At 39.6% G+C, this 17,212-nt stretch overlaps 1 protein-coding gene across 3 annotated transcripts in view; it reads left to right on the top strand.

Moving 5' to 3' along the window:
* The window catches only part of L3MBTL3 (L3MBTL histone methyl-lysine binding protein 3), a 102,104-nt gene extending 100,860 nt beyond the window's left edge, over positions 1-1,244 (top strand). For all 3 annotated transcript variants that reach the window (XM_087718501.1, XM_087718499.1, XM_087718500.1), the window contains exon 22: positions 69-1,244. In XM_087718501.1, the coding sequence (XP_087574627.1) occupies positions 69-212 (144 nt within the window). In that variant the 3' untranslated portion in view covers positions 213-1,244. The remainder of the gene's footprint in view (positions 1-68) is intronic.
* Positions 1,245-17,212: the final 15,968 nt, after the last annotated feature.

The raw sequence follows: 17,212 nt of genomic DNA, 5'->3' as shown, positions 1-17,212 counted from the left end.
GCTATAGAGTTGAGAGTACATTCATAACACTGTGGAGTCATTAACATGTAGATTTTTTTTCCTTTCAGCAAATCGATGGGGAAGCTTTTCTTCTAATGACTCAAGCAGACATTGTCAAAATAATGAGTATTAAACTGGGACCAGCCCTAAAAATCTTCAATTCCATCCTGATGTTCAAAGCTGCTGATAAAAACTCTCATAATGAACTCTGATAAAAGGTCTACAAGACAACCTCTGCACTCCAGCCAATGTTTTACCCAAAGCACAAAGATACAGAAAGATAACCTAGGATGAACATTTCAAAAAGAAAAAGTCTTAAGTGCATGAAATAAAGATATTTTCCAAAAACTAAGGCAACTGGACACTTCTGAGAAGTGCTTAAGGTTTTTAGCAACACAAAAATTTAGTAGAGCAGGTACGTAAAGTTTGCCAATCTGGTGGTTTTAATTTTCCTACAATTAGCCACCTTAATTTAATTGGGGAACCAGTAACTAAGGGAACCTATTAGAATCATGGTTATATTAGCCTTTTTTAAAGAGTCACAAAATATATACTTTGTGAATTTATCCATTGGGCTTAGTTAATCTCTTTGTCCTCTTTGACCATTTTCATAAGAAATTGTTCACAATTTAAAAATATTTGAGGTGCAATTAGTTAATGGAAATGGTTCTCTTTAATTTTGCACTACTCTGAAAACTGCAGTGGGCTCTGGTTGGTTTATTCTAAGAAAACATTGCTGAAGATCAGTGCTGGTTTTTTTAAAATTATTTTTGCATGGTTAAAAGAAAAAGAAATACTTCCAATAGCATATTTGGTATGAAATTATTAATAAGAACTACAAAAGGTTAATGTAATTATATTTCATGTTGCATTATATTACTTTAGTTCATTCTATTAAAAGAGATACAAATTAAATGTGCATATGCAGAATAAAAATAATCCTGCATTGTAAAAAAAAAAACTTTTTATAAAGAATTAAATTGGTTGAAAAGAAATATTAACTCAATCTAAAAATAGCAGTAAAGGAGAAGTTAAAACAGTTCTATCCAATTTAAAATGAATTTGTAAAAGTTAGGTCACTTGACTTTAACATGTGCAATAGAAAACAATGTGAAACAAGATCATCAAGGATTATATTGCATTGTTCTGTTCAGTCTTTTTTATAAATGTTGCACCTTTTATATTTTGTTCTGATTTTTTACACTTAAAATTGCATTTAAAATTGTTATCTTCATAACTGCCAAAATGTGAAAGAACTTTTGTATGACTCATTTTTCATGCGGTTGGTTTGTATCAATATTAGTACAGTCATATTTTTTTCCACTTGTCTTAGTTTTCACTGAAGGTTGTGGTGAACAGTTTGCTTCAAAGATGAGAGAAGCCAAAACATTTAAGTGTGTTGCAGAGTTTTTGGAGAAATGGAATTCCAAAGACCAATTGGAAGCAAGAAGACCAGCAAGAGCAATGGCTCAGATTCTCCCTTCTCCCAAATAACATTTACGCACACACGCGCGTGCACACACACAAAATGGGCATTATGTTTCTAGCGCTGCTTTTTCACACTTTCACCTGGTTTAGAAAAGTATCCGTAAACATATGCTGACACAAATCCTGACATGACTTGCATAAATGAAAAATTATGAATATCAACATTCTCTCAATTCATTCTTTGAGAGTATCATTTCTCTTGACACAGAAATAGTCGCCTACCCCTCCTTTGGCCCATTTAGTTTACTTTGTGAGTCTGCCTGCAAGGATATGTGAATTGATCTTAGGGTTTCTCCTACCCTGCTCTCTGGAAAATTCCTGGCAAGAGATGATTCAGGGCCAAGAGAATAGCATGAAGATAGCCATTTTGCCAATTTTCAGCCTACAAAAACAGGCAGCTGATTCAGGATCCAATCTTTATCCCCCTAATTAATTTATCAGCTGTGTTTATGTGTGTGTGTGTATGCCTTGAGTCAGTTTTAACACCTAGCAACCTGCATTTTTTCATTTCAACATTTTCAGAAAGTTTGCCCTGGCTTTCTTCCCAAGGCTGAGGGGATAACTGGTCCATGCTCAAGGCAAGATCAAAACACTTATATATCCCTATACTAAACTGGCTCTTTATTATCTTTCGTGGGGGCGGGGGTGCCTTTGAGTCAGTACAGTTTTCCTGTCGAGATTTCTCAGGAGTGGTTTGTACTTCCTTGCTTCCTAGGGTTTAGAGAGAGAGTGATCAAAAGGTCATCCAACTGGCTGTGCATGAAGCAGGACTAGAACTTACAGTCTCCCAATTTCTAGCATTGTGCCTTGAGCACTGTTAGAAGAAAGTTCTGGATTCAAATCTAGGCCAGGCTCTCGATAGAACACAGAGGCAGATGTTATTTCAATAGCATAACGTGCAGTATAGCAGTCAAAAGATAGGCTAGGAACTTAAAGGTTTGAGATAGTTACCTTTATTTGGAAACCTTTCCTTTGCTCCTCCCAGGGATAGAGTCTGGCTCCTAGAAATTGATAAAGAAGAATATTTATAATTAAGGGTTGAAATGAAGGGGCCTTGCTCAGAGAACACCAAGGACCCTTCTAAGAAATATTGGAAACACTAATTAGCTGGATGAACAAAATGGGATGGTTGGTTAGACACCCTGTTGAGTTTGTGTGGGTTTTTTTCACTCATTTATTCTACCAACCGGCTTCCTGCTTAATTAACATTGCAGCTAGAGGTGGCAGTCCCATAGAGGAAAGGGTCTTTTGTTTTTAAATAATTTCTGGTATCTTGAAAGAAATGATTACCTGAATGGGCTGTCATCTTGGGCAGTTTTATCATCTTTAAATGCCTTGGTGTTAATCTTGGGTAATGAGTCCAAGTTGGGGGAATCCTATTATGTTTGTAAAGGATTTCCATATTCCTGAGGGGATTTCTTAGGGTTTGGTTGACTTAATAATGCCTGCCAACTTCCTATCAGTTTCCTCCAAAATATTAAGTTTGACTTCAAGGCTCAGGTGGTTCTTTAGTTTGTGATTTGGACTTTCCTGGAGGCAGGCATGCCCAAGATTACAGTGTTATCTGTCTAGAACAGATCTGGGCATTTTACAGTCTGTGGGCCATATCCAGGCTTATATCAGGCCCTATCTGGCCCACCCTTGGGCTAGAAGGTGTAATGGAGATATTTACCTTCTAACAGTACAATTCCATAAATTCTAAAGCAATTGGCTCTCTTTACAAGTATTTGGTGCTTTGTATTTAATGAACTATTACTACCCCTGAGAGAACAATTACATTCTGAAATGTCAGCAGCAAAAGCAGTCTTTATGTCAGAGAAAGCAGCTCTTTCCTTGGTGCTTATCATTTAACCCAGGAATGACAGCTCAAAAATTCAAATTGAAAAAGCAGGCTAAGTAATAAGTTACCAAACAAGAGACTGAACTGCTGACCTTCGTATTTAATACTAAGCAATTAATTATTGCTTAGAATTTCAGAAAGGTAACTGTCAAAGAGTGTATAAGGAAAGCAATCTCCACATATTTGCATTGATTTAATGACCAACATCTTTTCCCAAGGATGTTATCTCAGAAAAAACAATAGTGTATTGTTCTCTGGACCAAGGGTCTCCAACCCCCAGGGGCCACTGACTGGAATTGGGCCACACAATTGGAGGTGAATGGACAATGAGTTAAGCTTCATATAAATTTGCAGCTTCTCCCAAGCACTAGCATCACTGCTTCAACTCCACCTCAGATCATTAGGCATTAGATTAAATTAGAAGTACAAAGCCTACTGTAAACAGCACAAATATGCAAGGCATCTAGGTTGCAAACTCCCTGCTTCCTGGTCTGGAAAAATAGTCTTCCACAAAACTAGTCCTTAATGCCAAAAAGGTTAGGAACCTCTGCTTTAGGCTACCCACCAGATATTCAGCTCTTTACATATTAATACCGGGTCAGAAAAGCAACAATACATTACAGAAGTGAAGGCATGCCTGTCATCATATCTGGCAAAGATTTTTTTTTTTGGGGGGGGGGGGGAGAGAAATTATTCCAGGAATATATCAGTAGTCAAAAATGTTCAAGAATAAGTGTGGTCATAGCAGAATATATTTGGAATTTTTTCTTAGTGCTTAATATAATAAGATGAGACATTTCCATACTGTTAACATGACATATCTTTAGAATGAAAAAATAACCCATCCACCCACCCCAATTCTATAGAATCAAAGTTTTTCAGATTTGACAACTTTTAAGATGTCTGGATCTCAGCTCCCAGAATGCCATAGCCAGCATTCTGTGAGTTTTAAGTCCACACAACTTAAAAGTTGCCAAGATTGAAAAATACTGGTTTAGATTCTACTTAGAATCTAATATAATGAATCTGGGATGAAAAACTGTTTCCCAATGCCCTTTTTTGAGGTGAAGTTTGTTAATTTTAGATTTAGATTTTCTAAAATTATGATTGAATGTTGTTCATTTAAAGTTTTAAATTCAAACTGCTATACCATCTCCAAATGTTTTCATACATTTCCAAACATATTATTTGAGACTTGGTTTTTTCCTCCATAGAACAACATCAATTTAAATGTTCCTCAGCCAGTGTGTTGAATTGTGTTCTCTGCGTATAGTTCCAAATTCTCAAGGGCTTTCTTATAAATATCCCGGTACATTAGAAACTGAAACTCTGTAAATAGCTAAAGCGAGGGAGGAAGATGACATAATTCAGAAGAAGGGTTTTTAAGAAACTTTCCCTATTCAAGAAAAAGACATGCTTAAGATTCACTCTTCAGTTATTGTTTTAAGCAGCAGACACAACCTGAATGTCAGCTGAGATGCCCCCAAAAGAAGTTATATAAGGATCACTATCTTCGCAGGAAAACATATCACCCTGCAAGAAATGCAAGGTGGGATGAAGTGTATAGCACTTTTTTTTTGTTATCCAAAAAGCTAAGAAACAGGTGGTGTGGCTAATACAATGTGATAGTGGTAGTGTTGTAGAGATCTAGTGACCAAACCATTTATGTTGCCAACAATAAAATGGCAGGGCAACAAATGTGACTTCTCGAAAAATCACACTTGGAGTGTACATTATTCTAATAAGCAGAAATGTTTTTTTTTTAAATAAACATGCTGAAGCATGAACTGTACAGTAATGATTAAGAAGGGGGCCTTGCAGAATTCTTAAGGTTGGAATACTCTGAGGATTTATCATTTTATTCTTAGTTTTGGCAATTTTATTATCCTACTCTTCTCTCTTTCATCCTATGAATTTCAAACCAAGCTTTCATTTATCCCAGTGTCAGATTCCGCACTGTGAACATTGTTAATTTACTGAACTGTGCATTAATTAATTTTACCAAAATGCATTTTTTGAGAGGGGTCACAAGTGGGAAAATAGCAATGTAACCCTAAATCAAAGACAGCTCTACTATTAAATGAAATGAAGTGTTACTGCGACTCTAAGCAATGGAGAGGGATAATGCTAAAATAGGATCCTCCCCCACCAACTGTCCTTCTAATCCATCATTTGGGTATGTATTTATGTACTTATCATATTTACATGTTGCCCATCTCACAGAAACATGACTCTGGGCCAGGGGTTGGCAAACACTCAAAGACACATTTGGACCACAGAAAAGAAAACACCAGGAGCCACAAAATTCTTTTGATATCTAAAATGAAGATACTGCATATATCGGCCTACCAAGGGTTGAAAAGCTTGATAAATTGCATGCCAACAGGTGTCACACATTGGTGGTTGTGACACATATTTTGAGCAACGGAGCCACAGCAGAGAGATGAAAGAGCCACATGTGGCTCCAGGGTGCCGACCCCTGCTCTGGGCAATGTGCAATTAAAAAATTAGAAAATATTATAACATAAACATTGTAATTAAAAAAAAACCTAAATGGTAGGGATAGCATAGATATTGCAATCAATGTAGCCACTTCATTAAACCACATTTTGGTGAAACCTCCAAGTCTGTTGACATGACTCAAGTTTTAAGGAACTTCCAGAATGACATCAAGGAGGGTGTCACTCCTCCTCTCACTGGTGAGGCAATGTGATGTTCCTAAGCTGGCACCATCATCTGGGTCTTGCCAAATGTAGATTTTTAGCAGACAAAGGAATCCTTTTGTAAGCATTTTTCTATCCAATATCACTGGAAAACTGGAACCCTTAAGTACATTCCAGAGAATTAAAAACTACTTATTTATCATTATCTCCTGGACCAAAAATGCCTTATTTAATGCCAATTTGGTGTCTATTTAGTTATGCATTTAATTATCTGGAGAATGAATCCCTCCTTATAATTACCACAATTAAGTAATTTAAACATTGGTTTGAGCAGTTGATAAATCTACTAAAAAGATTATTACAGTGTTACTAACTAAAGCTAATCTCACCAGTAACTACAGGATAATACAACTAGTAATTATCAAGAGTAGCTTTAAAACTGAATTAGCATACTTGAAAAACACAGGATTAAGTTCCTTAAAACTAGAGGGAACTATTTTTTTTTTAAAGATAAACTAAGACTGTAGGTAGATTCTTAGAATACATTGCAACCAATCAAATGTATTAAGACCAACATTTCATTCAAAACTAACATGATTAACTCCAGTTTCCTTATAGCTTTCTTTGTATAAATCAAATTGCAAAAATCAATGCTACATTGGGAAATTTTTTAGCCGAACCTGAGTATCTTCTAGATGGAGATTGTAATTTCCAGAATTCCCTGTTATTTTAGCCATTGTGGAAGTACTTCCAAAACCTGGATAATTTATCCAAAATTTGGTACAAAGCCATTACCTAATCATAACAGGGATATTTAAATTCATAAAGTGTTTTGCCTACATTGGGCTAAAGGATTTTCTAATAAGCAGCTTTGGGTAATAAAGGAAAATGTTTGGGATGCACTGTATTACAGCTTCAACACACCTGGAAATTACCAGGTAGGAGAAGGTTAGGCTGTCTTCTATTCATTATCCCCAGGACCATATTCCTATGAAAGTGCTATCATTTCTAAGCATTCAAATTTAGGTTTCAGTGGCATCTTATCCCTCAGCTCAGGGGTATTCTAATCATCAGACACTTCCCTTATTTGCACATGTGCCAAATTGCTAATAAAATGAAGTCACAGCCATTGATAAATAAATGACTATCTATTAGAAAACTTATAAGAGTCCCAGAATGTGGCAGATCTTGTCTGAGCTTGAAACTAAGCAGAGTTTAGCTTTGTTGGTGTTTGAGTGGGACAGGATGTAGGATATATTGGGAAGTTGAAAAATATAATGGCAAAGGCCCATAGCAAATGACTGTGACCACTCTTTTCACCATAAAATGAAATTCAATGGTGAAAAGAATAAGGTTCTACATTTAGGCAACAAAAATGAAATGCACAGATACAGTATAGGTGGTACCTTGCTCAACAGTAGTAACTGTGAGAGGGATCTTGGAGTCCTAGTGGACAACCATTTAAATATGAGCCAGCAGTGTGCAGCAGCTGCCAAAAAAGCCAACACTGTTTTAGGCTGCATAAACAAAGGAATAAAATCAAGATCACGTGAAGTGTTAATACCACTTTATAATGCCTTGGTAAGGCCACACTTGGAATACTGCATTCAATTTTGGTTGCCACGATGTAGAAAAGATGCGGAGACTCTAGAAAGAGTGCAAAGAAGAGCAACAAAGATGATTAGGCGACTGGAGACTAAAACATATGAAGAACGGTTGCAGGAACTGGGTATGTCTAGTTTAATGAAAAGAAGGACTAGGGGAGGCATGATACTAGTGTTCCAATATCTCAGGGGTTGCCACAAAAAAGAGGAAGTCAAACTATTATCCAAGGCACCTGAGGGTAGAACAAGAAGCAATGAGTGGAAATTAATCAAGGAGAGAAGCAACTAGAACTGAGGAGAAATTTCCTGACAATTAGAACAATTAATCAGTAGAACAGCTTGCCTCCAGAAGTTGTGAATGCACCAACACTGGAAGTCTTTAAGAAGATGTTGGATAGTCATTTGTCTGAAATGGTATAGGGTTTCCTGACTAGGCAGGGGGTTGGACTAGAAGACCTCCAAGGTCCCTTCCAATTCTGCTATTGTATTGTATTGTATTGTATTGTATTGTATTGTATTGTATTGTATTGTATTGTATTGTATTGTATTGTATTGTATTGTAAGGAAACTGTGTGGTTGTATCCAATAAGAGGGTTCACCAGGGACAAATTCAACTCTTAAGAACAACCTTCAATTACTGTCCATGCAGAGTTAATTAAGAATGTTGAAAACATTACAGGTCGAGTTTATGGGACAGAATGTCCTCTTCTCTTTGAGGTCCTCCCCATTCTCCCGCATTCTCTCACAAAATAAAATTTGGAGTACTGGAATGGCATATACTGGGGTTGGAAGAAATAATGGTTCCAAATCAAACATGGATCAAAAATGTAATTTCATTTAAAGATATTTATGGAAGAAATATGTTCAATTTTCCTCCCATCTCTGACGTCGCTCTTTATCCATCCCTTTTCATTTAAGAAGGTTTTCCTTCCTGAGTTTTAAGTCATTATTAGAAAGCTGATCCACTGAAATCAATGGAATATTAGGATTCAATCTTAAATTCCTTTTGGACATTAAAAGACTCATTATTCTCAATTGGGTAAAATGGCTGCTTTGGTTGGAGGTGGTTTTTATTTGGTTCCATAAAAAACGATCCAGCCTTTTCCTTCTCCAGCATGGACAGCAACAACAGGTCTGACAATTAGTGTTTTTTTATTTTCTGACCCCCTCATAAAATGGATGAGAAGAGCAAGTTGTCTTCCCAAGTTCCACAATTATCTTCTCAACCACCTCTGAGCCTCCTTTTTACTAATATGAGAGAGTAAGATAGAGGCAGCAGTTGTGTGGTTCACACGTAGTACTATATCCTCTGACAAATATCTAAAAAAAACTAAAATATTTTTTAAAGAAATATAATTCCAGCCCATGAACAAACTACTAGATTATTTCCTACATTTAGCATATCCCAATTCCAAAACTGAAAGTTAATGTAGTTAACATGTGTGGCGATGTGTGTTTGGGGTTATAAATGAATAAATGAAAACCCGGTCTATTGCATCTCTTCCATAAAAATGTAATTGCCTACTTAATTCAAGAGAATAACCATAAAATAGAACTGCACTTATTTTAATATTCAGAAATCCACTTTTGTCATTATCAAGGAAAGGGCATGTCTGCAGCAAACAACTCACTACATTGTTTAGGATGTACATGTTCATCTTGTGTGCACAGACAAGTCAACTTGTTTAAAGTTCTTTATGGAATTTCTTAACTTACATTTATTTAAATTTATTAACTTAAATGAAAAAGAAAAAGAAATGGCACAAAAATCAATATTTTCTTCTGTCTGTCTGTCTTTCTATCTGACGCAGTTGCCAGGAAACCTGCAGGGACTTATCCAGACAGTCTCTGAGACATTATTGAACAGAAAGAACATATATATATAATATACAGTATGCAGTGTGTGTATGTATATATGGAAAAGCAGACTATTTGACTCTTTTAAAATCTATTGCTTAAGCATTGATTTAGCTTCTGCTTTCAGAGGGTTCTCTAGTCAGAATAAATTATCTAAGCACTCAGGGTATTTCTATCAAAAGCAAGTAAAAAAACTTTTATATCTTTAAATTTTCTTGGATTGTTGAAAAGTAATCTTCTGAACTACTCTTAAGATAGCTTTCAGACTTTTTGAAGTACATTTCTTATAACTCATGCCATCCAGCATAATGTAATGAAGGTAAAAGTTATCATCAAAAAATAAAGTTATTGAAAAGTTATCATAATACAATATTAGACCATCTTCTCATGTTTCCTACATGTCAAGCTTATCTCATTATCTAATAATAGATTATATTTCCTCCACCAAATATTTCCCAGTTAATAGCCAGGTATCTTTCAATTCACTTGACTGCTGATAACATCAGGGATGCATCTGTGAAAAAAGTAGTTTGCCATTGATTCTTTCAGGATGACTATTTTACTTCCTGGTCTAATCTGCAACATCAGTATTCCCTAATTATCATCTATCCAAGTCTTTACTACCCCAGACCCTGCTCATATTCTAGGTTCAGATTAGTTTGGGTAGAGCAATATTGTCAACCTCAGCTGCTTTGGGGAATTCTGGGAGTTGAAGTCAACATATCTTAAACATACCTGAGAATTTTCTTCATGTCCTTTGATCATGCCCCTCTCCAACTGCTGTAAAAATTGACACTTATAAGGTGTCAATTTACCTTTCTACCATAGCTGCAGAAATCACATTATACTTACAAATAGGAAATAAAATAAAATTTAGCATTATTGCAAGTAATAGAATGGTGTTATTTTAAAGAATAAGATGCAGTCATCTTCCCATTTCCAAAGAAAGAGTATATATTCTACCTGTTAAAATTAAGCTAACCAAATTGATCAGATCTCTCAGCTGAATTTTTCTCTATTTATTTCATCTTACTGATCTGTTTCACAGACAAGCCAAATCTATTCACCACATTGTTAGAGGCAAATACCCTTTGACCTTCCTATGAATAACACCTATATCTTATCTAGAGTTCCACTTTACAGGTGATGAAAGAAATGTCCTTCTGGATTCGGCTCCAAGTGGGAAAAAAGACACTGGAGACATGGAGGCTGCTTGGAAAGATGGTTTATTGTTGGACAGGGCCACATGGCTTGAACCCTGAACAGAAAAGGTGATCACATGCTTCAATGTTGGTGGAGAAGAAGAGAAGGGCCAAGGGAGGGGCTTGCTAGACTTTTTATAACCTGTTCAGTCCTACCTCTCTGTTTCCTGTTCCTGGGTAAGAAATGTATTCTGATTGGTTGTCAGACTCCCATAGGGCCATGCAGGAGCAACACTCTGGGCTGTGTTTTGAATCCAGGTTTAGTTGAATTCTCAGATGCCATGTGGTCAGTTGAGTAAAGGGCCAATATTATCATGCCTTTACTCCCATCCCCCCTGGGGCTGCAGTGGAGAAGTCTTTATTATAAGGTGACCAGATTTTCAGATTGGTAAAGAGGGACACCATTGACCGGGGGGGGGGGGGTTGATTAAAAATTTTATATTTTGTCAAAAGGTCACCCCAGGACACTGAAACCATCATAAATACGAATCTGTTGCCAAACAAAATTTTGATCACATGACCATGAGGATGCTGCAATGGTCGCTAAGTGTGAAAAATGGTCATCAGTCACTTTTTTCAATGCCATTGTAACTTTGGTCACTAAATGTTTTCCCCCTCCTCGAGACACCTCACTTCTTCCTTCATTCCTCTTGCTTATCTACCTTCATCTTATCCGTCTTCTGCTCTTTCCCTCCCTTCCTTCCTTTCTCCTTCCATCCTCTCTTCTTTCCTCACTCACTCCCTTCCTCCTTTTCTCTTCCTTCCTCCTTCCATTCTTTCAGCTTCATTTCTTTTGCCTATCTACCTTTTCTGCCTTTCTGCTCTTTCCATTTCTCTCTTCCTCTTCGCTTCTGTTCCTTCCTCCTTCCATCCTTTCACCTTCCCTCCTTTCTATTTCTTCCTTCTTCCTTCCTTCTGCCTATCTACCTTCACCTTCTTTGTCTTTCTGCTCTTTCCCTCTCTTCCCCTTTCCTCCCTCCCGCCTTTCTTTCCTTTCTAGTTCCATCTTTTCTTCTTTCCTCTCTCCCTCCCTTTTTCTTTTTTCCTTCCTTCCTCCTTCCTCTTGCCTATCAACTTCATCCTCTTTGTCTTTCTGCTCTTTCCCTCTCTTCCCTCTCTTCCCTTTTCCTACCTTCTTCCCTCTTTTCTCCCTCCCTTCTTCTTTTTCTTCCTTTCTTCTTCCATCTTCCTCCTTCTCCTTCCATTCTTTCTCCTTCCATCCATCTTTTCTCCTTTCATCTTCTCCCCCTCCCTTCTTCTTTTCCTTCCCCCCTCCCTCCTTCCTTCCTCTCCTTCCCATTCCTTGCAACTGCAATCGGAACCACAGACAGGGAAGAAGAAGAGGAGGAAGGGGCGGTGAAATCGTAGTGATCGAAGGATTTGATGGCTATCACAATGAAGGTCTTCTTCATCTCCTTGACCTCCGCAGCGTCCCCCATTTTCCTCCCCTCCCCCACCTGCAGAGCCTCTTCCCCTCGCTGCCCTCGCTCTGGGAAAGGAGCAGCACTCCGGCGAGCCCCGAGAGATTCCCCCGTTCTCTCTCTCTCCTGCTCTCCTGGCCCTTCCAAGCCGAGGCAGCAGGGGCGGGAAGAGGAGTCTGAGGGTGAGGGAGGGAGGAAGGGGAGGCAGCGGCAGCGGCTGGGCGATGGCCAGCAGCACGCCAGACCCGGCGAGGCTACCCGACCAGCCTGGCGCGCCACTGCAGGGAAGAGACGTGGCAGGGCTGGGTGTGGTGCGTGCTGTTCTTTCCCTCCATGCCCAGGTCCTCTCCGTTCCCAAGCAGCCCCGGCTGGGCAATGGCCAGCAGCGGCCAAAGCTGGTGGAGGGAGAGTGAGCGCAGGTTTTGGTGAGGTGGCCGCGGGAAGGACCGAGGGAGGAGGAGAGGGGTAACGCGGTGCCCAGCTCAGGTGCTCCGAGCAGAGGGGAAGCCGCCCACTCTGCCAGCGCTGGGCAGCAAAGCTGAGATGTTAAGCTCCCCCTCTGTTCGGAGCACCTGAGCTGGGCACTGCGTTACCCCTGCCCTGCCTACTCAGACCAGCTGAGCCTCCCTGGACGTCATAGCAGCAGCAGCCCCAAGTGCGCCAATCTCGGCTTTTTTCACATCGGGGCATGCTGCAAGAAGAGGAAGTGAGTGAAGACTTTTTCTAGCCGGCGCAAATGGGGCGGGCTGCAAGAGGGAGGAAGGGAGTCTGGATTGCTACAAAGCAAGTCTTGGGAAGTCCTTTGCGCCGGCGTGAAAAACGCCAAGATCGGTGCACTTGGGGCTGCTGCTGCTGTGACATCCAAGGAGGCTCAGCTGGTCTGAGTAGGCAGGGCAGGGGTAACGCGGTGCCCAGCTCAGGTGCTCCGAGCAGAGGGGGAGCTGCCCCCTCTGCCAGCGCTGGGCAGCAAAGCTTAACACTTCACACCGCGTTACCCCTGCCCTGCCCCCTCTGCCGCCGCCGTGTTTTTGAGGAGCCATTGGGCCTTTTTTCCTGCTCCCACCCCTCCGCCGCCTTCCTACTGGCTCCTGTGGCCTCAAGCCTCCTCCAAAGCAGGGCGGGAGCTTTGCCGGCTTCACCTCATCCGCAGTGCTGGGCAGCAAATCCGATGGTGCTGTTAGAGGAGGAGGAGGCAGCTGCAGTTAGTCCGGTGGTGGCGGGGGCTTACTGTCAGTCCAGTCACCCTGTGCTCATCAAAACAAATCACTGTGGCTGTGCGGGAGTTGAAAAGTGTTGTGCGGTGTTTTCTTGCCTTAGAGGGAACAGTGGTCCCGCGGGGGAATCTCCGGCCCCTGCGCTCACCTCAGCTGCCGGCCCCCGAAAAGGCGGAGGCTTTCCCATGGCTTGTCCGGGTGGAAGTGGGGCTGGAAAGGCAAGCCGCTCCCCCGCCCATCTGCCCGCTCACTCGTTACACTACCCCGCCCATGCAAGCAGCAGAAGATGGGCGGGGGCACGAGCAATCAAAGAAGGCGCTAAAATTAAAGCGGGATCTTTTGACAACAGCCCGGGATGTGGGAAAAATTATGAAGAAGCGTGCCTGTCCCGCCAAATGCAGGACATCTGGTCACCTTACTTTAGCTTGGCCTTCTTAATGGCCCATTAACAGTGGGGATGGGCAGGAAGCTACAGACAACTATTATGTCTTTTAAAACATGTTTCTTTCTTTTCATATCCAGAGAAATATTCTGCTTTTTCAATATTTCCTAAGATATTTCATTTTTCTGGGAGAGGGCTGGATGATAACTTCCCACACAGGTGAACAAAAACATTATCTTTTTCTGGCTTCCGGGGAGTGGCCTGTCGCCGGTCGGCAGCTTAACAGAGCTGCCCCCAGAATTCAGGATCGTTATCTACTCAATATCAAGAAGATAACTCTTTTTTCAGACAAGAAAAAAGCAGTGAGGAATCTCAGCTGGTAAGAATCTTCTTTGAAGTTCACAGTTTGTTTCTTTGTGAGCTGTGGACGGAGGGGGAGAATCAACCCAAAGCTGAGTCATTCAACTCCGACCTGAACTTCGCAGCTGTTATTCACAGCACGAGACAGGATCCCCTCCCCTTCAGGACAATCTTTAGAAAAGAGACTATTAAAAGTCAATACGAGCAAAGACCAACTTGTGAACTTTAAAACCTTTCTCTATCTGAAATACCAGCTTCAATGTTATAAAAACCTCTTTTGCTTAATTGTCTTCAAAATGGCGTTTACAGCTTCTGCATCTGTTATCTCCGGCTTCCTGCTACAGAAGTAAAGAAATAATCTCTTATAATTTAATTAGAGCTACTCCCTTAAAGCTTTCAAGACTCTTTGTTGATTCAGACACATTCCAAACATTCTAAACGGACTTTCTCTTTTGAAATCCTCCGTAAAACCCCTTGGAAAAAAAAAAAAGAAAAAAAAAGAAGGGAAAAAAGGGGGGGGAGGAATTTCTTTTTCTCCACATAGCACAGTGGATTAGTAATTTAGAATAAATAATTAAAACCAAAATATAATGGCATCCAAATCAACCTCTGTTAAATTACCTCCGAAAACGTCTCCCATACCTGGCACAAAGTTGCAGCCCCCACCATCTATGCCCCCTAGTGGAGATGTACTAACAAAAGAATTTTTTCTGGAAATGTTCAAAGAATCCAGAGAACAGAACTTAGAAATGTTTAAAGAATTCAGAGAACAGAATCTAGAAATGATTAAAGATTTCAAAGATGAAATAAGGAATGAGATGGAAGTTCTATATGACAAATTCGATACCAGGGTCACTAAAATGAATGATAATATGATGGGAATTGTAAATGTGATAACAGGATATATTTCTGGAATGGAAGATAATTTAGAAACTCTCAATGAAGCTAAAACTAACCTGATATCCAAAACTGAAGTGGTGGAAATTGATAATGCTGAAAAACAAATTATTATGATACAGTATAAGCAGATGGAGCTTGCATTAAGAGTGAGGGGGCCGCGTGAAGAAAAGCAGGAGAACTTAAAGCAAATGTTTTCTGAAGCTTTTGACCGTCTGGTGGGAAAACCGGGATCCAATTTTGATTGGCAGATTGACAGGATTTTTCGTGTTAACTCATGGGCGGCAAAACAAAGGCAACTTCCCCGAGACGTGGTAATATACTTTGTTACAAGAGAATCTAGAAATATGATACTACAAGAGTCCTACAATACTAAGCTTCAAATTGGTGGACAGGACCTGATTGTTCTGAAAGAAATACCGCCTCAGATGCTAAGAGCCAGAAGAGATTATGCTTTTCTGGTGGAAGAGCTCAGAAGGCGCCAGATACAGTACAGATGGGATGCCCCATTCGGTATTATAGTTACAATGGACAAACAAAGATATCGTCTCAGCTCTGTATGGAAAGCTCGTGATTTCTATCATAAGATTCTGAAGATGGGATATCCTGAACCTTCGGGATATGGTGAAAAACCACGAGACGAACAAGATAAACAGCAAACCACACAACCATCAGATAAAATGTATCATCTCCCTCTTCCGGAAGGGCAAGGAGTCAAGGAAAAAAGATCCAACCGCAAGACCACCAGACAAACGGATAAACAAGCTACTATGCAACAATCTCAACAATCATTGGCCACTGACCAAGGAGCTACTGCAACAAGCTCAGAAGCTGTGGGAGGAGCCAAACCAAAGGTGAGACAGGCCTTGCGGGAGGCTCTAAAAAAGCTTCAGGCAACCAAAAATGACAACTAAGATTTTGACATGGAATGTTAACGGATTGAACTCTCCACAGAAAAGAAAGAAAATATTTCATTATCTTAAACAGTTTAAGAATGACATAATTTGCTTGCAAGAAACTCATATCAAATCAACCGATCAAAAATATTTGTTTAACCCCAAACTGGGCCAACATTTTGCGACCTCAGCCATGGAAAAGAAAAATGGCATAGTAGTATATTTAAGAAAAGACATTAAAGCTGAGCTAATTGAAGCAGATCCCTTTGGAAGATATATTGCATTAGATTTAATCTTAGAAGGGAAAAAGACGTTACTTTTGGGAATTTATGCTCCTAATCAACAACAAGATGGATTTTATAGAAATCTCCATGCTAAATTAGTACAGTGGGATTTTGAGTCTTGTATATTAATGGGTGACTGGAATGGCGTGATCGACACCAAAAGAGATAAGAAGACAGCTCGCCCGAACACCAAATTTCGAGCTAAGTTACCCAAACCCTTTTTTGACATGCTGGACGACTTTGAATTGCGAGACGCTTGGCGCGAGAGGCACGCAGAAGAATATGACTTTACCTTTTTTTCCAATAGACATCAATCTCTTTCAAAGATTGATTTTATACTAATTACAAATGATTTACTTTGTAGGGTGAAGAAGACAAAGATTATGGCGAGAGTTCTTTCAGACCATAATCCAGTCTGGATGGAATTGGGAAGGGTAGCCCAGGCAAGAAGGTCCTGGAGGTTGAATGAAAACTTATTTAGATATGAAAAGTATGTTAATGATTGTAAAAAATTGCTATCGGAATATTTTGTCTTCAATATGAACAAGGGTACATCTTTGGAATATGTATGGGATGCAAGCAAAGCGTATATGAGAGGAGTATTAATGAATATAAATAAAATACATAGATACAAACAAGGGCAAAAACGAAAAGAATTGGAAGAGGAAATTAAAGGGAAAGAGTCAGAATTAACATTGAATCCAGGAGATACAAAGATTAGGGAAACAATTGCTATATTAAAATCTCAGTTTGATATGCTGATCTCTGACCAGGTAGCTACTAGTTTATTATATGCTAAACATAATACTTTCTGCAATGCAAATAAACCCGGTAGGTGGTTGGCTTATCAGATTAGAAAAAAAAGGAAAGCTCGAAATGTAACCAAATTGTGTCACAGAGGGAAGGAAGTGTTTCAACAGGAAGAGATTCAAAAGGTATTTCGGGAATTTTTTACAGAGTTGTATAAAGGGGATAAAATTAAGGGCGGAGATATAGACAAATACCTAGATAAAGAGAAAATCCCCCTAGTCAGAGAAGAACATAGGCATAAGCTGAACCAACCTATAACCTCTGGGGAAATTTTGCAGGCAATTAAACAATTAA

This window comes from Thamnophis sirtalis, unplaced genomic scaffold (genome assembly GCF_051295495.1).
Source record: "Thamnophis sirtalis isolate CommonGarterSnake01/CBP01778 unplaced genomic scaffold, rThaSir2_p1.2 scaffold_6, whole genome shotgun sequence".
NCBI lineage: Eukaryota > Metazoa > Chordata > Lepidosauria > Squamata > Natricidae > Thamnophis > Thamnophis sirtalis.
The sequence above is the reverse complement of the archived record's forward strand: the minus strand, read 5'-3'. Positions and strand labels throughout refer to the sequence as shown.